The 27,069-nt window shown below is 37.8% G+C and overlaps 4 protein-coding genes across 6 annotated transcripts; 2 read left to right on the top strand and 2 right to left on the bottom strand.

Annotated features, from left to right (window-relative positions):
* The first annotated feature begins 1,517 nt into the window (after positions 1–1,517).
* Positions 1,518–6,841, top strand: LOC137941612 (carbonic anhydrase 2-like). 2 transcript variants are annotated; one of them, XM_068787098.1, is made up of 9 exons: positions 1,518–1,724; positions 3,450–3,508; positions 3,612–3,758; positions 4,092–4,140; positions 4,986–5,102; positions 5,258–5,311; positions 5,528–5,613; positions 6,158–6,263; positions 6,446–6,841. In XM_068787098.1, exons 1-9 carry the CDS (start codon positions 1,518–1,520, stop codon positions 6,611–6,613), a joined length of 993 nt encoding a protein of 330 aa, XP_068643199.1. In that variant the 3' UTR covers positions 6,614–6,841. The 2 variants fall into 2 exon arrangements, with proteins under 2 accessions (XP_068643199.1, XP_068643200.1); XM_068787099.1 differs by lacking the exon at positions 1,518–1,724 and adding an exon at positions 2,625–2,725.
* Positions 6,842–7,205: 364 nt separating this feature from the next.
* LOC137941616 (uncharacterized) lies at positions 7,206–13,243 on the bottom strand. The gene is made up of 10 exons (XM_068787103.1): positions 13,144–13,243; positions 12,387–12,524; positions 12,221–12,295; positions 11,828–11,914; positions 11,459–11,515; positions 9,987–10,079; positions 8,793–8,865; positions 8,325–8,400; positions 8,114–8,204; positions 7,206–7,683 (listed from the first exon to the last, which is right to left on the bottom strand). The coding sequence occupies exons 2-10, from the start codon at positions 12,429–12,431 to the stop codon at positions 7,567–7,569; spliced, it is 714 nt and encodes a 237-aa protein (XP_068643204.1). The 5' UTR covers positions 12,432–12,524; positions 13,144–13,243; the 3' UTR covers positions 7,206–7,566.
* LOC137941613 (peroxidase P7-like) lies at positions 8,041–18,313 on the top strand. 2 transcript variants are annotated; one of them, XM_068787101.1, is made up of 4 exons: positions 8,041–8,074; positions 17,214–17,380; positions 17,472–17,663; positions 17,756–18,313. In XM_068787101.1, the coding sequence occupies exons 1-4, from the start codon at positions 8,041–8,043 to the stop codon at positions 18,311–18,313; spliced, it is 951 nt and encodes a 316-aa protein (XP_068643202.1). The 2 variants fall into 2 exon arrangements, with proteins under 2 accessions (XP_068643202.1, XP_068643201.1); XM_068787100.1 differs by lacking the exon at positions 8,041–8,074 and having other exon boundaries at positions 17,159–17,380.
* Positions 18,314–21,460: 3,147 nt separating this feature from the next.
* On the bottom strand, positions 21,461–25,454 carry LOC137941606 (protein KINESIN LIGHT CHAIN-RELATED 3-like). The gene is made up of 3 exons (XM_068787091.1): positions 25,234–25,454; positions 22,162–24,213; positions 21,461–21,820 (listed from the first exon to the last, which is right to left on the bottom strand). Exons 2-3 carry the CDS (start codon positions 24,153–24,155, stop codon positions 21,598–21,600), a joined length of 2,217 nt encoding a protein of 738 aa, XP_068643192.1. The 5' UTR covers positions 24,156–24,213; positions 25,234–25,454; the 3' UTR covers positions 21,461–21,597.
* Positions 25,455–27,069: the final 1,615 nt, after the last annotated feature.

The following is a 27,069-nucleotide window of genomic DNA, read 5'->3' as shown; positions in this document are numbered from 1 at the left end:
ATATGTCATGTCCCACGTTCACATCAGGGAAATCAACAGGAATTTATATTTTTCAATTCGTGTCATATGCGAATGAAAGAAAATCCCAAATAAGCCTTTACCTTTATACTAATTTATCATGAAAAAGGAAGTACTCACTTAATTCATTACTACATCTAATCTTAATTCATGTTGATATTATGGCTAAAATTTTATTAATTTTAACCACAAAATTGAGATTGTAAATACAATGAAAAATTATATTAATTATAATTAATAAAAATATATTTTTTCAAATATTAATTATATGGAGGGTTAATTAATATAATTAAAATTACTTATATACCCTTACTAATAAAAATCATTAGTTATGAGTTACCATCAACTTAGTATACAGAAAAATACTTCATAAATTGTTCAATGTAGACTTATTTTTTATAAGTATTTCTACCATTGATCAGTAGGCATAAGTTTAAAAATTCAAAATTATGCAAATAATCATGTCATATTTACGATATAGCTACAATTAAACTCATCCCACACTATATCTATATCTATTGTGTGGCTACCGGTTGAACCAAAAGGCTCAACCAACAATTCCTTGTTAGAGTTATTCCAATTTACTAGAGCTCTTAAACAAGTGAAATATAAATTAGTTAAACAACATAAATATGACCAGGAGAGATTAGTAACAACTAGAAATTACATTATTGGAAATGGTTTCTCTCAGGCCTCAGCAATGAGGGCCAAAAAATTTTAACTAACAAAATATAACGATTCACAAGTAAAAATTGAGGTGTATCGGCTGCTAATCCATCCTTCGACTTTTTGCTTTGGGAACAGAGGCACTAGCCACTGAGCAACAGATGGCATGAATTTGATATTTTTATATTTACATAGTGGCCATTGGAGGTCAACGTTGCATGTCTTGGGTTAATTACTGTTCTATAAGAATATTTGAGAGGTTCAGACTCGTTCTCCAAGGCTCTCTTCACCTGTAAAAATCGGATAGACAAAGTGGGTCCCCACACATATCCCTTATTTCAAGGTTGCACCCTCCTGGCCAATGCAGCAATGCCACCTCAGAGGAGAGGATATGATAAATCGCAGCTGAGAATGTCTGCCAGAAAATGCTCACTTTCCTTATCTCCTTTTATCCATTGACGATCATGGGTCAGTCGCAGCCACCATATCACATTCACCATTGTCTGCCAAAACAATTTTTTTGTAAAAAATTTAAATGCCAGTACTTGTAATATGCTTCATCCACGTAACTGTAATACCGGCTTCTGGAAATGCCCGCCGTAACGCAAGGACGAGTTGAATATGTACAAAAAATTTGGTTACATCGACGGCGAGCAATAGGCAAGTTAAAAACAGGAAAACAGCAGCAACGGAAAAATAAAAACAAAAACAGATTTGACAGGCGGTTTGCTGCTTCTCCAACGTTCAATCCTCATCTCCGTGGTTGAAGCTGAGAATGATCAGGCGATCGCTTTCGTTATCTGCTGGGTGGGTGTATAAGCGGGGGCAGGATCATGGTTAGTTGCACAATGTCGACAGCTTCCGTGCACGGGTGGTGCCTTTCCTCATCCATCAAACTCCCCGTACAAAAGGCCAATACTAGACGCACTCCTTGTATCTTCTCTCAACTCGGTTCTTCTTCCCCCAACAACCCTCCTCGTCTCATCAGGAACGCCCCTGTCTTTGCCGCGCCCGCCCAATTCCTCTCCCCCACTGCTCCGGTAAATCCCCTCTCACTCACTCTCTCTTCATTTCTGAGATGAATATTAACTCTCGGTTGGTTAATTGGAAGCCATCGAAGCTTTCAATGCTGTGGTGAATTTGAGAAATGCCATTGACCCACGAGAGGCCGGTGGCATATCAAATAGGATTTTTTATGTCTCGGTATAGTGCCCCGATGCTGAGGTGTACCACCCTAATTGGAGCAAATTTGCTTATTAATAAGAAAATGTAATCGATAAAAAGTGATTTTTTTAATTTTTTTTTTTTTTTTTGCAAAGTGGAAATCTTTTGAAAAAGTGACATTGCTTTTTGAATGTAGGAGTAGGGCTAAAATGTCGAGTGAGGGAGGTTGTGCACGGTGTTTTGGTGTTGTCACTGATTGGCTGTGTTGTGAAAAGGTGAATTCTACTCACCGGGCATTGCCAAGAACAAAGGAGATTTCGAGGGGAAACCACACCGATTCGGGACATTCTGCCAATTTCCCGTTACGCCCTCAAAATGTATCGAAAATAAATACTGCTCCACTAATTTATTAGGCAATTTTCGCTTTCAAATGACCTATTTAACCACTGTGGGCCCTTCTTCGTCTAAGGAAGGCTGTAAGTCGCCACGTGTTGGTCAACATCTCCATGAAATGTTCGCACGGTTCGGCCCTCCCTGCGTAACGGCGAGCCAATTGTTGCTTTGGTGTCCTGATAGGCATAATTATAATATTCCGCCAGAAATAGAAAAAGAGGATCCAGTCGCCCTCTGGTTGGTTAGTTAACTCTGGTTAACTACTTGACGCGTGCTTTAAAGACCTCGATATTTAATTAAAGAAAGAGAAAATGAAAAATAATTAAAAATAGGGGAAAAGCCTATAAATGAGGGCTCCCTTCCTGTTTGTACCTGTGACTGTGGATACTCCCCTGCCATCTACCAGAGACGTACTTTCTGTCACAGTTCACACGTTGGGAACCTCGCAGCCCATCGCGTCCAGGCGATAACTTCAAGGGAAAAGGTTTGTTCCAATGTGAAATTTCTTTCCTCTTCGAATGGACGAATCTTCTGAAGTTTCTGCAATTCATTCGTCCAATGTGAAATTTCTTTCCTCTTCGAATGGACGAATCTTCTGAAGTTTCTGCAATTCATTCGTCCTTTCGTCTTCTATCCTTTTGTCCTCCCTGCTGCAGCTTGATGTCATACAGATCACTTGGATTGCCGTACAAAATTTTAGATGACGTTTGGTTAGACTGCCGGGTGAACGAGGCCCCTGCAAGCTCCCTTTCATATTTGTTCGTTCTGTTAAAAGTTTTAGATTTTCTGGTTTATTTGATCCTGCTCTTTCGGTTCAATTTCTGCTCAATTCCTGCCGTCTCTCGAATTTCTGTCGCTCAGGAGATTGATTTTCATCGCTAGTTTTCTTTTCTTTGGTTTCTTCTGCTAGGCTCATTTCTCTTCTCCGGAACAAAGATGATGGTTTCTTCATTAATTTTTGGAATCTTCAAAAAAAGAAATTAAAAGAAGAGGTATCCTGGTAATGGAATATTCGCTAGTACGAAAATTACACGTGATGCTGGAAACAGTCGACTTGTCTTTATAGCATGTCCGTTTCGAGTTTCAATTTCCGTAGTCGTATAGATCATTAAGTTTCAGTTAATTTAGTATGGATAATTATCGATTTCCGTAATTAGAAGATCATACTTGATTTTTTTTTTGCTGACTTTTCAATGCGCAAACTGCAGAAAGAAGAAATGGGTAAAGAGTACGAACAAGCAATTGAAGCGCTGAAGAACCTCCTCAGGTAAGACGATCTGTACCGTTTCTCTTACTTTATTGTTTTACTTTTACTATTTATCTCCATCAGCTATTATGTTCACACTATTCTTCAACTATGCAAATTGCAGCGAGAAGGAAGGATTGGAAACCGTCGCTGCCCAGAAAATCGAGCAGATAACAAGCGACTTGAAAATGCAAGCGGCCGATACCAAGCCATTTAATCCGATAGAGAGAGTGAAAGTAGGATTTGAGGGTTTCAAAAGGGAGAAATACCTGTAAGTTTTTACTGCTCGTCTCAATTATTGCAATGATACTTGATCCGTTCCGCGTATTTGTAATCATTCATTTTGCGCTGAACCGGTCAGCACTTCTACCTGAATAGGAGTCCTGGACCTTCGCGCATTTATTAAGACGCATACGTTGTCACAATTAATTATGTAGATTATGGATATCTGGTGCATTAAACAAGTCGTCAGTCGTAAGTCATATTCTATTAGAAAGTAAATTCATTAAAACGGACCGGAAAGAGAATAGCGGAAACAACAAATAAGTCTCCATTGGATTTCACTAGACCTGACCTACCTGCTATTTGTTTTGCATTTTTTCAGGACGAATCCTGGCCTCTTTGGTGAACTTTCGAAAGGACAGAGTCCAAAGGTATATCCATGTTACACCATTACTTGTATATATCATCTGCGGATCAATAGATGGAAATAACTGTTTGCATAGGCCTTTTTCAATCGACAACTTAGGTTAAAATTATTTTAAAAAATTGATTTTATTTGAACGAGTTTGGTCTTACTCGTGTAAGGAAATGTTTTTGAATTTATGGTGTACTACATCATAAAATAATATAGCATATTCCTTCCCTTTGTACTCTTAACCTTTTCTGTCCATTATCCCTACACAGTCAAATTTCCATCATTGGTGCAGTCTAGTTTAAATATAGATTCCTGTTTGACTTCCTACTTCCTGTAGCGTCTGCCTTCACAATGGGCTGATTCTCATTTGGTAGATAAAATAAGAAAACTATGAACTTTTGGAACTGCTTGGTTGTTGGGTTCTTCCTTCCCCTCGCTTTTGGCTTTTGTCTCATGATAATATATAAGCCTTCTCGCAAATCCAGACTCCTGCTTGTTGGGACTCTTCCCACTTTCTTTTTACTTTTATTACAAAAGGTAACACCGGTGACGTGTCTTTAGGGGTTCACCTATAATATATAAAACAATATTATGAATTCCTGATCTGGTGATCTGTCATTTACTTTGGAATAGTGCCTTCTCAGCGCATCAATAGTGGTGGTCGAGTCTAATTTCCCCCTAGTTAGGGAATGATTCTCAAGTCGTTCACACACTAACGCGCTAGTTGGAGCCGATTGTACCCTTTGCCAGGGAAATAACAGGGCCTAGTCAATTGTTAAATCTTCACGAGTACTGTAAGATTGCCTTCCTTCAACGCCTTCCATTTCCCTTACTGACTTCGTGTATGTAACTTATTTGCAGTTCATGGTGTTTGCCTGCTCGGATTCACGTGTGTGCCCCTCTCATATTCTTGGATTCCAACCGGGAGAGGCTTTCGTGGTCCGAAACATAGCTAACATGGTCCCTGCTTACGACCTGGTAATTGTTATTTACTATTGATGGAATCTCTTTTTGAAGGCAATGTCTGAAAGTCGCACTAAAAGGAGATGAAGTGTCTGCATTGAAACCACTCATTTTATTTATGCTCTACACATTGCACTATCGTGGTGTTGTTTGGTGTTTGGTGTTTGCAGACTAGATATTCTGGAGTTGGAGCTGCCATTGAATATGCTGTCCTTCATCTCAAGGTAACCCAACTTTTTCATCAGTTATCAGTCCACGGTTCCACCTCCTATCGTAGGAAATGGTAACCCAGTCTGATCTAGTGGTAAAGCCGGGCACTTGACGGTGGCCTTGTACAAAGTCGAAGGATCCACTAGAATTTTCTATACACCGGCTTTGGATATACAACTAAAATGGTATCTTCAGTTTGATGTTTGGTTAATTAAGAACATATTCGACAGGTGGAGAATATTATAGTCATTGGACACAGCTGTTGTGGTGGGATAAAGGGGCTCATGTCTATCCCGGAAGACGGCTCCACAAGCACGTAAGCACCACTTTTGTTCCCTCTATTTTATACGGACTTCAAGCTTTTTTACTAGTATATGGGATATACCATATACTGAAGGACGAGGTGAGGACAGTTTTGCTGCAAGTGGTTCCAACTTCCAAGTGTCGTTCCCTCCAAAGTGCGGTCAGAGTTGGAGGGGACTTCGATTTCACATGCAAAGCTGGAACTACTGAAAGTCTACGGAACCTGTCCTCTAAACAGAGCCCTTTTTTGGCCCTTAGCATCTGTTAAAGCTTATACGGATATCGAACGTGATAGCTTCTTCTCAGTCACTAAACTTGTTTTTGAATAGATAACTACTGATGTTTTCTTATTAATTTAGTGTAAAAAAATAGCGTCTTCATTCGCATTTCATTCGGAATTTCATTTTTTAAAACGACTGTTGATGTTGGCTGTCAATTCTCTTTAAATGGCAATCCTCTTTGTTTTAGAGAGAAAAGGACAAGAATAAAGGATATCGTTATCTACAGTTTTCTGTTGTGATCTTTCAAGCTGTGTAACCTAATTGTATAAATTGCAGCGACTTCATTGAGGACTGGGTGAAGATATGTCTCCCAGCTAGAAGCAAAGTGAAAACGGAGAACGGCAACCTGGATTTTCCCGACCTGTGCACAGTATGTGAAAAGGTAGGCCCCAAATGTTGTTCAGACTTTGTTCAATTAATGGTAAAGCGAAGTAACCTTCGGAAAACTTTTGGAATACGGACTAACACTCAAAAACCATTTTTTAGAGCTTAAACCATGTGTGCTCTTTGTTATTTGTTAATTATCCAAGATGGTTGACGGTGTATTGTTCAATTTGTGTACAGGAAGCAGTAAACGTTTCGCTAAGTAACCTACTGACATACCCATTTGTTAGAGATGGACTGGTCAAGAAAACATTAGCCATACACGGTGGTTACTACGATTTTGTCTCTGGGTCTTTTGAGGCGTGGAGCCTTGACTACGGGCATTCCTCCCCTCTTAAAGTGCAGTGAGTTTTGGTCTAGGCCCTTGTGTCTTGTCAACCATATAACATATATGTTCCTGAATAATTATCTTATCTAATTGTAATAAGATCGTACTAGGGTCCACGGCTCCGTGTCTCTTCTATTTTCACCCCTTACATGGAAGGGAATTCCATGGCTTGTGTTAGTACTATAAATAAAGTTTCAAAAGCTCCTTTCTGTGCTTATTGTAGTAACTTTGTGGTTTTCGTGATTTCATCCTATGATCTGAGCCCCACCGTTGAGCACACTCTTGACAAATGCCAACAATCATATCGCAAGATCATCTGGTGGGTTCCTACCCATCATCCCAAGTCCAAAATGGAACGGCTAATTGGACCGGTTTTTTAATTCTTGAATCGATGTCTGCAAAACTATAAAAAGGAAAAAGAATTCTATTAACTAATGGCCAATAACCTTGTCAATCTTGGGGACACGGTTACTCGAGCAGGGAGCATTGAGAATCCTTGGAGATGATTGTTTGGCTAAAGCATGTTGGGAAGCCTTTATGCTTACTATGAGGAATAAGCTTCCCCTTGCTTTGGTTGACAACAAGAATGAACATCCATATACAAGAAATCAATGCAGCTGACCTCTGTCCGTCCACATGAAGCAGCATAATAAGAAAATGAAAGAACATGTTACAGCAAGTATAGGTTCAGAGAAACGTCACGACGACTCGTTTGCTAGCCTTCATTGGAAGCAAATGATCGTTGAGCCAAAAGGCACTCGAGTGATATTTGAGCTTCACGATCTACAATTTAATGAGTGGTTATACCTTCTATTTACCTTTTTTAATACAGGACATATGCTGCATCTTTTCATCTTCATGAGAAGCACAGTTTTCACTTCTCAAATATGGAAGCGGACAATCAACCGAAAAGAAGAAAAACGTAAAACCAAATTGTTAGGACTTGGAGAATACTAGTCTTTGGCAGTTGTTACTATATTTTCTGCATGAGCTTCTCCACCATAATTCTTTGCTGCACTCCAGACAGAGACTCTGAATTCATGATAGCATTTGCAACAAGAATGACAGTGCCTGGGTCAGGTGCATTCACCTGTCATTACAAAAACATATAGACGAAGTTCAAACAGCAGCATTAAATCGTACATCCAGATAAGGAATATAGCTAACAACTGAGAAGTCGATCAAGACTTCACAAATTTTGAATCTTTCCAAATTCGAACCAGTCCTATCTCATCCAAATTTCATGTGGGCAGAGCCTTAGAATTTCAAATTCTAATCTGCTAAGAAAGTGCACAATCACATGCTGAAGTACTAAATCAAGTGTCTGTAAACTTCGGAAGGTCTTGTGGTCTATAGGTATAACCATTCATTTCAATAATATTGGATCCACCCAAACTTGACATTGGCTGGAAACCAAATTTCATAAACCCTAAAAAGATGAAAAGTCATGGAGTATCCATCTCATATCACTTTGAGCCTAGGCTCTATTTAGGTGACATAAATAAAGGAAAGAAGCATACCCACACACGACCGTTCATCCCAACTGCTATCTCAAATGATAGTTTTTTGCCAAGAGCCTCCAAAACTGGGCAAGTTGGGGAGCTCCTTAACCTAATCAACAGCACAAAGAAACAATCACCACCACAAGTACTGAAAACGTACATTTTTTGGAAATTTGAACTTACATTCTTTCCTTCAATAGGTTCCTTAAATTAAAAGTGGTGTGCTCACATTCGTGATAGGCCTGTCGATGTCTCAAACGAATATCCCTCTTTGAGAGGACCAAAGTCCGCAGCCTTTCCACTGGCTGTTCAAACAAGGGAAAAAAACAGAAAATAGCCAGTTAACGTAATGGAAAGCAAAGTGGCTTTTTCTGCTTATATCTTGTAAATGCTTTCTCTTAATATAATTTCTCATCATTCTAAAAAAATAAAAAAAAATAAAAAAAATAATAATGGAATATCAGGAATGCAAAAACTACGAATATCATTTAGCCATGCTTCAGGGGCACGCGACAAAATTTTAATCCATAGTCACCCCTATGGACGAGAAATAGTTAAAAGAGAAGGTCAAGTCTTGAAAGATCCCCAAACCCCTGAACTGAAGCCTTATTTTTTACTTCCCTTAGATCTATTGACTTGGTTAGTATCTTTCATCAGTGTCAATTGTATTAAAAAAAGAGTAAAAAAACACTTATACCATCAATACACGACACTTCCGGATTCATTCCACTATTTGCTTTAACCACTCGGAGATAGAGAAGAGTACCAATCTGCAACCAAAGTAGCAACTTGGGTAAACATGAAGAAAAGACCAAAGCATGACCACGAGAGCAGACAACTCGTAAAAACAACTAAGAAAATATAATAAATATCACTAGAATAAAATCCATTAAACAAGGTTAAGTTCACTATATATATATATATATATATATATAACTATGTTCAACATGTGATCAGGAAATCATTTCAAGCAAGTAACTCATACACAAATTCCGAAAAGAGAAAGTACTGATAATTTTCGGTTGTGCTGTTGGAACCACTCAAGTACCACTATTTAAAAGTCAAAACTCTAATATTATTGTGAATAAGCTAAAATCAATCAAAATAAATAATAATCCTCCCCTCACTTCCAAACTTTACTCGGATTTTTTTTTCTGGTTTTTATTAATCTTTCTCTAATTCTTAAGTCCAGTATAATATAAATTCCAAAATTCTCCTAATGATGCCATTGTAAAGTTATGGAGCTCCTTTTTCTTAACTTGTATGAGGCTGACATAATAAACATTTGTTTAAAACTACCTAAAACCAGTAGTTTTTTTAGCCATGGCACTCTACTGTGTCAACTTTCTAAATTTTAAAGCAAAATTTTATACATTGTATCTCGTCCATCAGATGGGTGATGGGTACAGCTGTTTGTTTGCTTCAGTGAGATTCCCACCCCTTATCGAGTATCTTATCTCAACATGTTTCAATGTAATGATGCAGGAATACCACCACAATTTTGCCGCTCTGAAAGGTAGGTTGGATTTGAACAAGAAACTGCAACTTTTGGAACAAAGTTTCACTCTGATTTACAAGTGGGCCCATCCCTAATAAAGACAACAAACTTTGCCAGTAGTGAGTTCAATACATATGATAACAAAATATTCAGTCTATAACGGTGAAGAGTAAATTGCTTTTGGGAAGGTAAAAGAGAGGGGGGCGGACTATCCTCTTGTTTAAGTGTCTGTACACTGGCTTCATATATTTCTCGAGGACCCTCAATTATACAGCAGTTCAATTATCAAGTTAATCTCAATAAAACATCTAAATAGATGCCGACCCTACAGAAACACAACTAGGTGTGCTACAGAAATAATAGACAAACATAACAATAACAAGCAAATCATACCTCAAACTTTGGTATGTTCCTCCTAGTTCCTCCTTCAAAAGCAAGTACAGGTAGAAAAGCCAATGCAGGTCCTTTAATATCCACCAGAAAGTTCTGGATGTAGAAAAAGCAACGACAATCAAATCAAAATTTCTGAATGCAATCACAGATGTTGCCAAATCATAAATAACTGAAGTAGCACAAAACATTCAAGCAAAGATGGATAAAGCTGGTCATTGCTGGGTCTGCAACTATGACTGAATTGCTCAGGTGTGCCACCTTCCTCAAGCAGCCTAGAAAGTTTTTTCTGTGAACATATTTTAGGTACAATCCAAAAAGATCACTAGTAGTGGAATATACACAACCAGGGTAATTGACCATGGTTTGCATATCTGAATCACCTAGGGTTTATAATCCATCATATTTCAAGGCCTGAATACGATAACATGATTAATTTTTTGTATTCCATTTTCTCCTAACTGTACAATAACATGATGATAGAACAGCATGGATGTGTACATAACCAGAGAATACTCATATGAAGTAAGACAGACTTCAATATGAAGGCCAATACTTATCACGTATCAGCAAGTAGATATGGGACACCATTATTTGGCTTTTTCAGCACAGATAGATATGGAATTTGATAGCAAACATTTAATTCTACATGCTGGGATTCCACATCAAGCATGGTTTGACATGCATTAATGACTCTTAAGGAAAGACTTACTTTTATTGGCTTTCTCTACTAGCTAAAATAACGGACACTTATTTCTTAATCTCCCTTTGGGTTTTGGAGACAAAGAACACTAATAGAGAAAAAGTACTAGAAGAGAGGACAAGATGATGAAGAAGAAGAGGTAAGATGAAGGAGAAGAACTCTTACACAAGTTTCTTTAGAGACAACTTGAAGTGCCACTAAGCATTACTAAGCACTCAAAACCCTCAGTTGAGAGCTCCAAACACTTAATCAAGATGTTCCTTTTTGATTTTTGTTGCATTTTTTATCCCTCGATCAAGATTCACTTAAATGTGAGAAAAAACACCAAACTGTTACTACTTTACAGTAGATTTCCATTGTGCACAATCCTTTTTAATTTTTTTCTACATGATACAGTCCAGTAGGAACATCGAAACGCATACTACTTCATAGTAGATTTCCATCAAACATAGTTCCTTTTTTCCCCCTGAATGCTAGTCTCGTGGTTTTGGCTTTCATAAATTAGGGGTTTTAACATAAATACTCGTGTTCTTTTGTTATAAATGTGTTTTGGTCGTGATTGATTGCAACAAAAAAAGACAAAAATAGGCCTAGTAGCCTGGATGTCAGATTCACAAAGAAAAAACATGAAGGTGCAGTTCTTGATAAACAACCCCCAAGTGACAGACTCAAGTTTTAAGATGACAGTCCTGTAAGGATGTTTGATTTTCTGTTGCCACATAATTTTTTTATCTCAAACATGTCTCATACTTGAAAAATAGATGATGCTTACATCTGGCTTACTGTCAACCACAATACCAAGAACTGTATCCTCCACACATGGTACATACTGCAGAGATACAACAAACAAAATAGACAACATGAGACTTTGAAAGATAAATCATAAGCTAAAAGAATTACAAAAATTTATGAAACACATTCACTTTCTTGATATAGTGTGGATCGAGTTTAATAGGTACTAGATATTAGAAGTAAAATGTTTTTTTTCACATTTTCAGATGAAACTAGAGAGCTATTGCAGACTAAATAATCTCCAAATTTGATATCAAACCCAGACAACATGCAAAAAGTTGAACAAAGATTAAAGAAAAATTAAAAATTAAAATAAAAAAAGTCAAATTAGTATAGAAAAAGGCCTAACCCTTTTTTGGGAGTTTTCAACCCAATACTTATTTGGCTTTGAAAATCTTAATTTCCCGGCCTTCATTGCGAAAATAGTATCACAGTCCTGAAAATGTTAGGCAAATGAGTCTTTTCAATCCAATCCACCTTAGTTATATTGTTTAAATAAAAAGAAATCCTTAAATTCCTGTAACTAAAGAAACACAGGTGAGTAAAAGCACAATTTATCGGATTGTAAACAAACAGAAGTGATAGAACAGTTAGGAAGAACAATAGAATCCACAAAATATGCTTCTAACTAACACTAATTCTACTAGGAAATATAATGGTGAACCGTTAAGCTAACAAAACAAAACAATTAAGAGTTAAAATTTGCTAGTTGCTCACATACAAGAGGAGAGAAATTTCTCACCGGATACAAACCTCCACCGAGTTTCACGGACTGATTTGCCATGCTAGAAAGGTCTAGAATTACATCACCTGGAACCTTTTATAAAATCACCAAATGAAGGGGTCAAAACAATGTTTCCTCTGTGATATGCACAATGCAAAATCCTTAATGAGGTGATACTACTTACAACTATTTGATCAACCAGGCTTGCTGGCAAGGGCTTTTCATCCATCTTCTCAAACAGAAAAAAAAATTATTTAAAAGTTCAAGCAGTAGAGGAAACAATCTATTAAATGAATTTTCTTTTGAACTGCCACTGGAAAACCTGAAATGGAAAAAGGAAGATGTCACTCAAATTATAGCCTCAAGACATCATTAGAAGTTACAGAGATCAGCAAGGCATATTATTTAGCGATAGAGATGCAATCTATAAGTGGTACAAGTCATTGCCACTACTACAGATAAAGTATCAGAAATATCAAAATCGACCAACCCAAATTTCAGAATATAATGGAACTTCTCATCCTATTAAACTTTTTCTGATCATCCAAATATCCGAATTACTCCAGGAGATTCAAATACAGATAGAATTATTTAACCTATCAAATATTCGCCACTTCCACTTATCCTACTGCTAAGTGAAAAAGGCATGTAGCTCAAATTACATTAATAACAAAATTTGGTGCACGTGAAACACTGCGTAGAACCAAATATCACACTTTTGGCACCGAAGCCCTAATTAATGAGAATTCACGACGTGTTATTATGAGACCTTTTAAAGTTTAACCCCATATAGTAAAAATAAGGTCTGTGGACGGAGTAGCCCAAAGTTGTGGTGGGTAAGTTCTTACATCATGAACAAAGGAAAAAACGAAAAAATGGAAGAGACCACAGGAGAGAGGGAGAGAGGGAGAGGGAGAGAGATGATCCGCAGTAGATAATACCTTGGCAGTTCCAATGCGTCGAATACCGTTCTCACCCACTGAGGTCTTGAGAATATGCTTCCAAAACGAGCCGGACAAGGCCGCGACGAGGAGGAGCGGGCAAAGGGTTTAGGGCTTTGGAAATGCTTGAAGCTGTTATTGTTTTTTTTTAAATTTACAATTTTACCACAAAACCGGCTGAGTGCAATATAATTAAAAAATGCTAATTAATGGGCACCAAGCCAAACCTGCTGGTAAACCATTCGAGTTCAACTCATAAAAGTCGGTTCAGTTCAGTTTTTACTTGAAACTCGGCTCGAGTTCAAACTTGGCTTGTTAGTTTGTGAGCCCACTCGTTATCATAGATTTTTTTTAAAATATTCTTTACTCTGCTCTCATCAATTCCCTCTTAGTTGTTTTTTATTTGCCTTAAACCTCAAAGACATCGATTATCCCTTAACATCTAATATTATTATTTGCCAATAAAATAAATATTATTGATGTCTATTAAGTTTGTTATTATACATTAATATATTCCATTACAAAGTCTTGAATTCCTCTAAGATTGCTTATAGTTCAATAGTACTAAGTTCATTACAATATTATTTTATTTATTTTTGTAATTTATTTTTATAGTTTTAGATGTAGGTTGGAGCTCGAGCTCAAACTTGGTTAAAATATTTGGGCTTGAGTTAAATTCAAATTTTAGGCTCGAGGTTGAGTTTGAGCTCGAGCTTGAGATCCCCATTTTATTCTTTAAAACCTTTTGGGTTGTACCTTGTAAACCTTTTCTAGAAAGTCAAATTTATGAACACATTCATGACATTAAACTGATGTAAGACCCGTCATGATGAGTTACAAACGATAACACTATCCAAATTGTGGCAACCAGACTACATGTTTATCTGTAATCAAACTTGTATTACTGTGTATATTCTTGTACAACTAATCTGGCTTTATATCACTATATACTCTATCTAGAGGTCTAGAAACCAATCCCAAGTACAATTCTAATGCACAAATAGGGATTTCCTCAACCATGGCACATATCCACTTTGGATCCTTTGTTTAATCTTGTTACAAGATCTAGGTCCTCAAACCTTAAGAATTTGGGATAAAGGAGGGAACAACAAAGGAAGTGACATAGAGAGAAAAAGGATATCGGAGAGAAAGCTGATAGACACGAGACATGAGGAGATGATGGAGAAATAACACTGGGGAAGATAAAAGATCAAATTACCTCCCAAAAATTAATCTTTCGTGCACCTACAATGAGGAAAATAATTTATCTTCCTTTGTAATCGACTTGTTATTTTAATTTGATCAACTCGATGTAGGTGTGATAGGAAGATGAATCCCAAGAATATTTTGATCAACTTGATTTTGTTGGAAGATGGGCTCCAGCTCACACGATCAAGAAAGATCCACATATCTAAGAGTATTATAAGATGGGTCACATGACCAAGGAATACCCAAAAGATGGGCCCAAACCCATAAGAAGTAGGACCCACCATGATTACCACGAGCTGACATTCTTATCACATAAGTTGGAAGATCAAAAGAACTCACAAAGACATTTTTATCTTATGGTCACGTCCTAGAAGAGTTTTAGTTTGAGTTATATTTGTCTTTTATCTATATTAAGTTATGTAATTATGCTATGACTTATTTAAGTATTAAAATTTGGGTGTAATTGGGACAAATGTAATTTTATTGTAATTGGACTCGATTACCTTCCTCTATTATGAATTCAACAATTCTCAATTAGTAATTACAGTTTTTCATAAATTCAACAATTCTCAATTAGTAATTACATGCATGGAAAGGAAGATAAAGGTTGATTAGAGAGTTTAAAGAAGAGATGTTGCATGAGTTCGAAATGGTTGATATGAGATTTATTCATTATTTTTTGAACTCAGCAATTAAATAGACAAAATCAGAAACTTTTATTTTTCTAGAGAAGTTTGCTTTTGATCTTCCTAAGAAGTTAAACATGGAGAATTTGTAAGGTGACGAATACACCAATGAATACATAAAAAAGCTTAAACTTGATGATAGGACTGAGGGGTTGGATCGGAAGCATTTCAGAGTATGATTGGAGGGTGAAAAGTAGTTGACTCTCAACTACAGAAATTGGTTCTTTCTTTGTTTGTAGCTTAATTTGATTGGTAAGACTAATATCGATTGGCCAAGATGAGTAGATGACGAAGAAACGTATCAGATTGCTCTACTCTTAGTGTTGACATTAATGCCAAATACAGAGAGGTGACTCGGAAGCTTCCTCCACCGTTTTACGAAGATTTATTCAAAGATCAGTCTTCTCTGTACAGCAGAAGAGACGAATCCTGTACGCGAATTGGTTGGGGAAGAAACAAAAATCTAGAAAAACTAATCGACAAAAATTTATAGTATACAGCTTGAGAAAGGCAAAAGTCTTATCGGCAACTGCCTGCTTCCTTCATCAACTCCGTCCAAACTGAGGAGCCTCCAAAATACCCATTTGGCCGTTTGGATCAGAATCAACCAGTCAAACTTTGGGTTGATGAATGCTGGATGTCAGCTAGCAGTGGCTGTCCGTTTGTGAAAAGCTTTTGGATCTTACAACTCGAAACTCGGTACTGTTTCCTGCAGGTTAATTTTCTTACTAGGAGATAGTAAAGAAAGAAGGAAATCATTTCAACTGTTTCGAATTTTTTTTTTTTTCTCTTCAAATAACGGAACAAGTCCAAGGAAGGTCACGAGTGAGAAAGAGATATGGAGTTGAAGAGTGACATCACACGAAACCGTGAGGTTTGATCATGTTTCTTCTCCATCTAGGAGAATCGAAGATTCGTCTAAATGAATCTCAATTAGAGGATAACTACGAGTAATAAAGTCAAACCGTGAGAAAGAAGGCAGTGAAAAAATAAATGCGCATCAGTGTTCAATGTATTCGTCTATACCCAGTTCGTGATCGGATCTTTTCCTCCTCCAGGCCCTTGCAAATTATCAGACAAATTATCCTTATCAAGCGGAAGAGGAAACTTTGAGATCTTGAGATCCCATAAAAGGCTACAAATTTCGCCGTGTAATTAATAGCTTTCTCCCATCGGAACCTCCCGAAAATTTCACAGCCATCCTAGTTCCGGCTCAAGGAAAAGCTTGAACTATGGCCCTGGTACGAACCCATCTTAGCCAAATGTCTAGCAGTGCATTGGTTTTCCAGCTTCTTTCATTTATATTTTTACTTATTATCAACCAGAGTTTGAGTTAATTTCGTCTCTTGTGTTGTGCATGGGATTTAATGGTTAGTTGTGTTACGAGGAAGAAGACAGCCGAGGCTCCTTCATGCGAACGCAAGAACGCCGCCGGCCGTTGGATGATAGAGCTGAGCGTCAATAGTCGTAGTACACTTGCGCGAGCAGGATTTCCATTTTTGGATGTCGGAAAGTTGACTACTCAAATAGACTGAGACAAAAGGTTGGCTCATTCATAAACAAAGAAAAATTCTTGATTGGAGGCTGGGGGCTTTTGGGCTGGCTGCGCGAGCAAATCATGATCCGGTTTGCACTCACTGCTTGGACGCAATCCAAAAAGTCAATTCTCTCTCTGCATGAATTAAAATACCCGTTCATGCTGCAGAAATTACTTGCAGGAATCCCTCGTCCGCTCGAATCTATGAATTCGCAGTGTGCAGTGATAACGTTGAAATTTCTCACTGAAGGAGGGGTCTTAGTTTGATTCCCTGCTTAGTTCTTCCGTATGGCAACAAAAAACCCAGTCTGGATCTCATTGAATGCTGTGATCATTTGTCAAACGTCAGTGCCCTCTATTCAACGGCTCATACTTTTTCATACGTTATTACGCGCTCTTTCAAGTTTGAAGTCTTCTTCCTCGCGAAGCTCCGTTACTGATGGACCTATATAAACACCTCTCTGGTCATCATCTTTCCCAAGTCGTGAAGCCAAGAAGAAAACAGAAAAGTTCGAGAAAGTATAGAGAAGTAGAAAAAAGTAGTTTGTATCAAATTCTGGGTTTTTGTTGTTGACTGTCAACCATGGCCATCGTTTCTCGTTCGAACATCTGTACTTTAGGATTAGCTATCATGCTAGTCACAATCTTCTCTCCGGCCTCCGCTCAGCTCTCAGTGTCTTTCTACGGCAGTACGTGTCCCTCAGTCTTCGACAGTGTGAGGGCCGCGGTTCGGTCAGCCATCAACCGGGAAACTCGCATGGGTGCATCCATCATTCGTCTCTTCTTCCATGACTGCTTCGTCAATGTAAGTTAGCTTTTGCGTTTCTGATACTGTATCGGAAGCGTTTCTCATGGGTGCATATATATAACGGCTGTTTTCACTGTATTTCCCGCAGGGTTGTGACGGAAGCGTCCTGTTAGATGATACTGGCTCGTTTGTTGGAGAGCAGACTGCCTTCCCTAACAGAGGCATTCGTGGAGTTGATGCAGTAGCTAACATCAAAACCCAAGTCGATCGAGCATGCGGGCGAAGTGTGGTGTCTTGTGCAGATATTCTAGCCATTGCAGCCCGTGATTCTGTCGTTGAAGTAAGTACACGTAAATATCTTCGCAATAAGCATTCGCTCCAGAAAATCTAGTAGTTTATGCTGATGAATATCCACGTTCTCGATTACTGCAGCTCGGCGGACCATCTTACTCGGTGCCATTAGGGAGGAGGGACGCAAGAACCGCAAGCATAGATACAGCGAACAGCGACCTCCCGGCCCCAAATGAAAACCTCGACTCGATCATCCAAAAGTTTGGTAGAAAGGGATTCAGTGAAAGGGAGATGGTCGCGTTGTCCGGTACTCACACAGTCGGTCAAGCAAGGTGTGTGAACTTCAGGGACCGGATTTACAACGAAACCAACATCGACCCAGCTTTTGCAACTTCTCTGCAGGCGAATTGTCCTCGTGCCAGAGGAAGTGGTGACGACAACTTGGCTCCCTTGGATCCTCAGAGCCCTAACCGTTTCGGAAACAATTATTTCCAGGCTTTGATCAACAGGAGAGGTCTGCTTCACTCTGATCAGGTGTTGTTCAATGGCGGGTCGACTGATTCCATCGTCACCTCGTACAGTAACAACGCCGGCGCTTTCTCCACGGATTTAGCGAATGCCATGGCGAAGATGGGGAATTTGAATCCACTGACGGGCACCCAAGGAGAAATTCGTGCCAATTGTCGTAGGTTTAACTAAGTTTTTGCTTTCTATAAATTGACAATTGTAAGAAGACTTGCTGTAAACTATGTTCAGGACACAATCTGTCCTCTCTATGAATTAAATAATAAAAAATCAAATTTTCTCCAAATGTTGCTCTTGTGGATTAATTGATATCACATATCCATCTGAAATATCCACACGGAGAAGGGGAGCTTGAAAGAGGAGCTGATTGTGGAGACATATTTAAGCCCCATTGGATCACAACAATTCACTATATTTTTTTAGGGTTTTATATCAAATTACCCAATTTCAAAAACATATTTTGAATGACGACACTTTGAATTTATTTTGAAAAATACCAAACTTTGACCGGTCCACGGTACATGTGTACAGTCAAAGGTGACACATAAGTTTTGACTGATTACGTGTCGTTACATCATCAATACAATGTAAATAGATAGACACATCGACTGCCACATCACTATCCCGATATGTTATCTACCAGGTAAGATGTCATGTCATTATCTATTAACCCTCTCTTTGCCATGTCATCTTGCACCACGTAAGCCCTCACTTCTTATGTTTTTCGTTCTATCTCTCTTCGCTCAATCTTTCTCTTCTCCTCTCCTCTCTCCCTCTCGTAGTGCCTGCTGCCGCTGCTCCCTACTCCACCGCTACCACTGCTCCCCTACTGCCACCGCTCGGCCTCGGCCTCCTCTCCTCTCGCTCTCTTGTAGTACCTGCTGCTGCCTCTCCCCATTGCTCCCCTGCTGCCGCCGCTCGGCTCGACCTCCTCTCCTCTCGCCCTCTCGCCCTCTCGCAGTGCCTGTTGCCGCCGCTCAGCCTCGCCCTTGCCCTCGACGCCCCCCTCTCAATTAAAAAATTAAAAAATATTTTAAATCGATAATAAAATGTGTTATATAAGTAAGAGTAAGATTTTTTAATTAATTAGAATATTGATTTTATTTTTAATTATTTTAAATATAAGGTAATAAAAAGTGTTTCGATAAATTTGAAAAAAATGTATTGATAAATTTGGTTTTTAAACTCAAAACTAAAATTTTCAAAAATTTTAATTAAAATATTTTTTAAATAGATAATAAAAAGGTGTTAAATAGGTAAGAGTAAGTTTTTTTATAACTTATTATTTTAAATATAAGGTAATAAAAAGTGTACCGATACATTTATTTTTAAACTCAAATAAAAATTTTCATATTTTTTCAGTTAATAAATATTTTAAATCTATAATAAAAGGTGTTGTAAGATTTTTAATTAACTAATATTTTTTTAATAATTTATTATTTTTTAAATAAGGTGATAAATAGTATACAAATAAATTGTATTTTTAAACTCTAAAATAACTTTTTTATATAATTTTTTCAATTTATACATATTTTAAATCGATAATAAATGGGTAAGACTTAAGAGTAAGATTTTTTCAATTTATAAATATTTTAAATCCATAATAAATGGGTAAGAGTAAGATTTTTTCTATTTATAAATATTTTAAATAGATAATTGTTAGTAAAATTTTTAATTAATTAGTATACTTATTTTATTTTTTATTTTTAAAAATATAAAGTAATAAAAAGTGTAAAGTTAAAATTTATTTTAATAAACAAATATTTTAATCGATAATAAATGGTGTTAAATAAGTAAGAGTTAATTTTTAATTATTTATTATATTTTTAATAGTTTATTATTTTAGATATAAGGTAATAAAAAGTGTATTAATAAATTTGTTTTTAAAAATAAAAAAAATTATTCAAATTTTTATCATTTAATGACGTGGCATCTTATTTGGCTGTGGACGGGTCAGAATTGTGATGTGGCAGTTGATGTGTCTATCTACTCACACAGTGCTGATGACAAGCGACACGTAATCAGTTAATGTTTACTTGTCACCTTTGATTGTACACATGTGTAATTGACCGGTCAAAGTTGAGTATTTTTCAAAATAAATTCATAGTATCTTCATTTAGCGAAATATGTTTTTGAAATTGGGCAATTTGGTAAAAAACCCTTTGTTTTTATCATTCTGGCATCAGAGAAGTCTTCTTCACTAAATTGCCTTAATTGAGATTTAAATACATGATATGGTGTCGGCTTTGATACTAACATTAGATACCTAATTAATATGCCAAAAACTTCAGAGTTGATGCAAGTAAAAAGGTAAGACTTTTAAGTCTATCATATACTAGGTTAGCCTTCTCAAGTCTGAATAATTTGTATGCACTACGTTCCTTAAAAAAATCAACTTGTAAAGATATTGAAGGCAATAGCAGCAAGGCCTCTTTAAAGTGAGTGTTCAAACTTGTCTCTTCTTCTTTTTCGTCTTTCACTCCCAACTTGTCCTCTCTTCTAATAGGCTTTCTACTTCTCCTAATGGAACTAAACCCTAGAATCTAACAAGAAAGAGATAAGTGCTTAATTTACATTCAAAAGTGACTACTAGGACCATTTCAATATCTCAAAAAAGTCATTAAATTCTGATAACGTTCTTGAGAATCAAGAACAGAGGTGAGCTACATTGTTATGTTTTGTTTAAATTTTTTTAAAAAAATTCTTATGTTTCGAGTAAACTGTAAAGTGAGTAGGCTACGAAATGAGTTCCTTATTTCGGTATCAACAAAACCTATGTTCCTTATATATGAGAAAGAACAGAAATATATGAAAAAGGAATTTGAAAAAGTTCAATCTATCTTCTCGTCGTTAGAACGAGGTACCTTGTAGTTTGACAGTAGAGACTCTTCACGTTATATGCAAAAGAAAATCGTCCACTGAAAGACAAATATATGAGTAAGTTAACACGACAAGATGATGATTGATGGGTGAGGATGGACAGAAAGCTCACAACTAATGTTCGCTGGCAGAGTCATTTGCTAGCTGTCAAGATAAGCCATGGTGGGTGGTGGACTTCCTCCATTTTATAGCTAGCTCAGATGAGCAAGACTAGATTCAATTCTAATTAAGCAGTTTTTTCTTTGTTTTTGTTATGGCAATATCTTTTTGGTTTTCATTACCATGTCCAATTCTCCCTCTTATCTTAAACTTCATACCATTCTTTAAAGTTGTAGCTTTTTAAGAATTGAGGAATACCATATGTCTTTATTATAATAATTCTTTCTTTCAGCATAGTCAATCCGTCGTCCCTTCAGATCCCTCCCTTCTAACAAATCATAATACAGCAATCTGGCTGGGGAATTTCATTAAACCCTTCAAGGATGGGCAACAAATAGAATACCAATCAAATGCCCCACCCCAACCATTTCTTTAAAAGAATAATAATATACATATTATGCTGCATCCGTGGATCATCTTTATACCTTAATAGCTTGTTCCCCGATGAGATGTGTATTGGTCGAAGTGGTCGTGTCAAGAAGAGTCTCTAGTGATTTGGCTTTTCGGCTCCTGACTCTACCTGCTTCTCTCAGTAGCTCTGCCAACCTCCTCTTCTCATCGTCGACATCAGGGTTTGCTGTTCCCAGCTTCTCCTCCCTTATCCCCACCACGTATTCCAATATCTCGATCGCATCATCCAATCTGTACCAAAGTAGGACACATCAACTCTTGCAAGAACAACTATATCAAGGAAAAGAAATTTAAAAGCTACATATTGTCCTCTTATAAGGGTTCCATGTATTTAACATAGGTCAGTTTGCATTCTTAGCAATTTCTTTTTCTTTTCGTTTTTTCTTCTTCTAGGCACTACTTCAGAGAAGGCCTATCTTGCGCCTTCAATTTTTACTTCATGTTCCTTGCAAAATAGTTCTAAAAAAAATGGATCCTTTAGAAGGTGAGTGGCAGAAAAAGAGGTCATGGAAAAAACCATGCATGCAACAGGAAAACTAAAGTGCCTATAGGAAACTAAATAATTAGTATACCTTCCCATTGCATCGTAAGTACCAGCAAGATTGCTATAAATTCCAAGTGTGTCTGGGTGATATGGTCCATATTCTTGTTCCAAAATGCTCCTGGCTTCTTCGAAAAGATCTGCAGCCTCATTTATTGCATATCTCTGAACACATACTAACCCCATTTGGTTAAGGGCAATGCCAAAGAAAGCAGATTTTTTCTCTCCACTAGTGCGAAGCTTTTCAATAGCATTCTTAAAGGACAAATAAGAATCTGAATAATTCCCAATCATGTAATACATCACCCCCATCTGCGCTTCAATCCCAGCTATTGTACTTTGCTGGCCTGGGGCATTGTTGTATATCTTTAAAGCCTTTTCAAGCAACTTGAGTGCCTGTTCAGGCTCATTCATAGACTCATAGATGGCAGAAACATCAGTTAGACCACTTGCAATCTCCTCACCAGGGATCCCAGGGGCAGGCTTATTAAAGATGCGGAGAGCATTCTCACAGTAAGATTTTGACTCCCTTATTTTACCAGTCTTGTTATATAAATCTGCTAAACGAACAAAGACTGAAGCCACAGTCGGATGGTTTTCTCCTTTGGTGGACTTGAAAGCTGTAAGGGCTTTCTGATAGGCAAAAACAGCCTCATCATATCGAGCCAAAGCTAGATAGGTGTCCCCAATGCTACAGTCCACTGAAGCCACCTCTGCTTCCTGGCCATGGGAGACCATGGCCATGCTGGCAAGAACAAGATGCTCAAGAGCATCCTCATAATCTCCCTTTGTATCACAGATCAGACCCATTAGTCTCCTATCTGCAGCCTCTTCAAGAGAAGCAGGTGTACCATTATCTCTATGGATATCAAGAGCCATCTGGCACAGATTCTGGGCCTCATCAAACTGAAGTGCTTGGACATGTGCCTCGGCTACATAACGGCAAGTCTCCCCCACCCTTGGGTCCTTTTCTCCCAAAACTTGCTTCTGGATCTCCAGGCCCATTTTGTAACACTGTGTGGAGTTTTCAAGTTGGCCAACCATTGCATGAGTATCACCCAATTGCATATACCCAGCAAATTTGGCAAGAGCATGCTCCTGACCTTCTTCCAAGTTTGGAATTTCAATTGAGTGCTCAAGAAAGGGGATAGCCTGACTGTACTGTCCCAAGCTACAGTATATTGCTGCAACAACATGCAAACTCATCACCAGCTCTAAGCGTGGTTTCCCATCAGCACATATTTCAAAAGATTTTGCCGCTCGAAGAGCAAAATCCAAGGCCTTCTGGGGATTATCCCCCGAAGAGATCAAATCTCTCGCATTCTTGAGTAGGAAAGGTCCAAGATCGGGGTTGTCTAGTGCTACTCCAGCTGGATCTTCAGTTCCATTGGGTAGTTTTGATGCTACCGAGGTAAAAATCTTTTCTTTTTTATTGGAAGCAGAACTAGAACTCAATTTTCTTACATTTTTCTCTGTCTTTACCTCTGTAGGAGGCTTTATATTAGACCCTTTACTCTTCATACCAGATTTTACTGATGGCTCAGCATCCAACTGCAACTGAGACGGTTTTCTTGAGTGTCCAGAAGAAACTGATTTACGTCCAGAAGAATGGGTCTTCTCTAACTTTGCACTTGGAGACCCATTTTCCTTTTTAGAAGTTGGATTCGTTTCAATGGGCTCCTCTTTCTCTGATTCCTCTTCCATTATCTCTAATGCCCTCATATCTCCACCAACAAGATGGCATAACTCAGAATCAATCCTTGATTCATCACCCTCAGATCCAAAACTTGGCCTTGATGGGGACCCATCAGCAGAGCTTTGCATTTCACAGACATTATCATACAATTGTTCAATTGAGGTATCCACACAAGTTCCTTCAGGAGGATTAATAGCCTCGCTTCGAGGGCTGTGAGGACTAAGAGTACTCTTTGTCAACTTATTTACAGAAGAATTTTCCTTGAGTGTGGGGTCCACTCCATTTATGGCCCCATCTTCATTTACACCATCCATGAAAATTCCAGGCATTTTACAGAGTAATCAACCAACGACTCTTCACTTGTCAATAAATTTATAGAAGCATAATCTGCACATCATTGCAAGGACAATAAGAAAACCTTCAGTCAGAGGATAATGGAAACTACATATTCAATTTTACAAGAATGGACTATATCTATGAAACCTCAACAATGTGATAAAGACCAAGTATGCTAGTTTGTTTCCAGACAAGACCAATATGACACAACAGCAACTTCAAGGTTTCAGTGCAGATCACTTCAACAACCAATGATACAATTAATTGCTTTACCTCCATTTTCAGATCCAGATTACACAGTAATAAGCTCCACAATTGAGACAAGTTTGGCATTTCTACTGTACATGACATCGCAAGGAATTCAGTAAAAGCCACCAATTTTAGAAGTGCATTAACATCGCATAAAAGATAAAACCTTCACCAATTAAGGAGAAAACCTTCATAATACTGAGAATTCATCTTTCATTGACTGAACTGAGGGGAATCTCAATGTAAAGTAATAACTGTGTGCATCACAATGCTACTTGCCGCAGTCAAAACCATAATTGTTAATGATGCAGTCTCAACCGCGACAAGGTTTAACTTTCTCGAGTAGACGATCAGATCTCAAAGACTTGAGTAAAATTATGCAAGTAGTGAAACTCTTACATCTCGCACAATAAAAAACATAGTCAAAAGATTCTCCTCTCTTAAGATGATTTTGGGGACTGAAAAATCCACTCTATTCAATATGCCACCCAATTCCACTTAGGGAACGGCTAACTGAGAAACAGTTCCACTTCAGAAACAATCAGACAACAAGATAAAGCACGAAACTCAAACATTTTTCGCCACTGCAACCAGTCAGATCTTGTCAAAAAACCGGACAACAACTGCCGTTTCGAAACAAAGAAAAAAAAATTCCAAACAACAACAACAATCCTAGAAAACCAAAGACCACAGTGCTTACAATTACTGACCCAGCTTATCCAACCGCAACAACAACCAGAAGAAAAAGAAAACAACAGAAACTTGTCGAAAGAACAGAGCATCATATCGTTAGACAATCAATTTGACAATCCGATTGCATACCTCAGAAATAGATCTCCATCTTTGGGTTTCCGAAGATTTCCATCTCTATGGTTACACACGGACAGAGCAACGAGAGAGTGAGAGAGAGAGATGCTATATACGAGAAGCAGGAGAAGGAGAAAGGAGCGAAATGACAAAAACGCGAGGGCAAAACAATAATTCGAAGTGATTAAATAATTAATGACGAATAGGTTAATGGTGATGCAGAGGTGGAAGGTCGAAGCGAGAGACGGCGACTTCTCCTCCACCGCCTGCAACCGCCGCTCGCTCCGCATTTGTCTTCTACGAGCGAAATGCCGGATCTACCCTCGGTAGTTGCGAATAAACGCGGTTGCTCCAAGCGTTTTCCAGTCAGACACTGCCAACTGTTAGGGGTCCCACAAACAGTGATCCAGCCGTTCAACTCGTCGCCCTAGCCAAAAAATCAACGGAAGAAGAAAGCTCCAAGGTGGGACCGTCAATGATTGAGAGTTCAATTTCCGGCGGAAAGTCACAAAATCGAACGCATATTTTCAAGAAAGACAGATATAACCTTCTGATGATTTGGCTAGACCTGGGACATAAATAGTCATACCACCATTACCAACTTCCATATGGCAGAAACGCGCGGAAAGAGAAGAATCAGACAACGAAAAGCTCTCATCACCAAATAGGGGTAAATTCGTCATTTCATAATAAACGGACTCATTTTTGACCTTTTTCCCCTCTTGAGTGATTATCTGCGGCTTTCCCTGCGCTTTTTCGGAAACAACATAATTCCGAGGCCTAAAAAAATTTTAACGGCAAAGAAAACCGCAGTCTTATTAATTCTAAATTTCTTAATATCATGTCTGTCAATAAATTGACTTCAGAATTGAGAGCCCAGGAGCAAAACCAATTTATTTATGGATTGACAAGTTTTAATAATTAATGACAACCTTTTTTCGTCTTAAGACACAGATTCGGAGGTTCAAACTTTTTTCGTCCATTCGAAGCATTAGAGGGAAAAGGAAAGGCAACCTTAGAGATGAGAGGCATAGAGGATTTTTAGACGTCTCAACCAACGACTCCCTGTGTTATCGCCTCGCAGGCCAGAAAGGGCACATGGGAATAGTTCTTATTTGCGCCATCACCGCGTCATTCGGTCAAAAGGTCTCCTCCCTTCACGAGAAAAGCCTGATTCGGTGCTTTGATTTGATGGTAGATGGGACCGCTACTTTGATTTTAGTATTTAAATTTGTTTTGCCTGGGCCCTTCTTTATGTAACCACTGAGAGCTGGTCAAATAGTTTACCCCTTCTCCCTTTGGCAGTTGCTTTTGGAGATTAAATTTCTTAATAGTAGACAGAAAATACTTGCTTATTCTCATTCACGGAAGACAAAACGGAAGAAAGGAACTAAAAAAAGTCCTTCAGGAAAAAAGATAATGATTTTTTAAATTTTTTTAATACTCTGGAAAATTATCCCTTTAATTGATTTCGGTGTGTTTATGTGGACACAGGAAATGACCACAAATAATTTAAAATTTTAAAACAACTAAATAAAAAAATGGAGGTAAGAGAAGTGAGTTTTTCAAGTATCAAGTATTATCGTAGTGCTTCTTGATTTATATTTCTGGTTGGTTCTTGTAGAATATTACAAAGTAGCATTATTATGGAAAGAGAAGAATCTTAACAAGAAGTTTTCCAGCAAAGAAAGATATAAAAAATCATGGAAAGAGAATGTGAAGAAGCCTGCTACAAAGCCCGTTCCCTCTCAAACACACCGGAGAGGCATCCAAGTGATACAAACCAAACACAAAAACAAAAGAGTTGAAATAACAACAGAGTTATCAACGACATAACTGATAAGTATTCAA

This window comes from Aristolochia californica, unplaced genomic scaffold (assembly GCF_029961685.1).
Source record: "Aristolochia californica isolate CCGP_79_NKW_82.1479 unplaced genomic scaffold, dmAriCali1.0.hap1 SCAF_9, whole genome shotgun sequence".
NCBI classification, from domain to species: Eukaryota; Viridiplantae; Streptophyta; class Magnoliopsida; order Piperales; family Aristolochiaceae; genus Aristolochia; species Aristolochia californica.
This window is presented reverse-complemented; position numbering and strand designations above follow the sequence as displayed.

What these genes read in the sequence shown, in the direction of transcription:
- LOC137941612 (XM_068787098.1), top strand. Translation starts at nt 1,518, where the DNA reads ATGGTTAGTTGCACAATGTCGACAGCTTCCGTGCACGGGTGGTGCCTT. An exon ending in CGAAAGGACAGAGTCCAAAG is followed by an intron (nt 4,141 to 4,985) that starts GTATATCCATGT and finishes ACTTATTTGCAG; the next exon opens with TTCATGGTGTTTGCCTGCTC. An exon ending in GAAGACGGCTCCACAAGCAC is followed by an intron (nt 5,614 to 6,157) that starts GTAAGCACCACT and finishes TATAAATTGCAG; the next exon opens with CGACTTCATTGAGGACTGGG.
- LOC137941616 (XM_068787103.1), bottom strand. Translation starts at nt 12,431, where the DNA reads ATGGATGAAAAGCCCTTGCCAGCAAGCCTGGTTGATCAAATAGTT. An exon ending in GCCTGGTTGATCAAATAGTT is followed by an intron (nt 12,296 to 12,386) that starts GTAAGTAGTATC and finishes ATTTTATAAAAG; the next exon opens with GTTCCAGGTGATGTAATTCT. An exon ending in TTGAAAACTCCCAAAAAAGG is followed by an intron (nt 11,516 to 11,827) that starts GTTAGGCCTTTT and finishes GTATCTCTGCAG; the next exon opens with TATGTACCATGTGTGGAGGA.
- LOC137941613 (XM_068787100.1), top strand. Translation starts at nt 17,159, where the DNA reads ATGGCCATCGTTTCTCGTTCGAACATCTGTACTTTAGGATTAGCTATC. An exon ending in TCCATGACTGCTTCGTCAAT is followed by an intron (nt 17,381 to 17,471) that starts GTAAGTTAGCTT and finishes TATTTCCCGCAG; the next exon opens with GGTTGTGACGGAAGCGTCCT. An exon ending in CCCGTGATTCTGTCGTTGAA is followed by an intron (nt 17,664 to 17,755) that starts GTAAGTACACGT and finishes CGATTACTGCAG; the next exon opens with CTCGGCGGACCATCTTACTC.
- LOC137941606 (XM_068787091.1), bottom strand. Translation starts at nt 24,155, where the DNA reads ATGCCTGGAATTTTCATGGATGGTGTAAATGAAGATGGGGCCATAAAT. An exon ending in ACTTACGATGCAATGGGAAG is followed by an intron (nt 21,821 to 22,161) that starts GTATACTAATTA and finishes ACTTTGGTACAG; the next exon opens with ATTGGATGATGCGATCGAGA.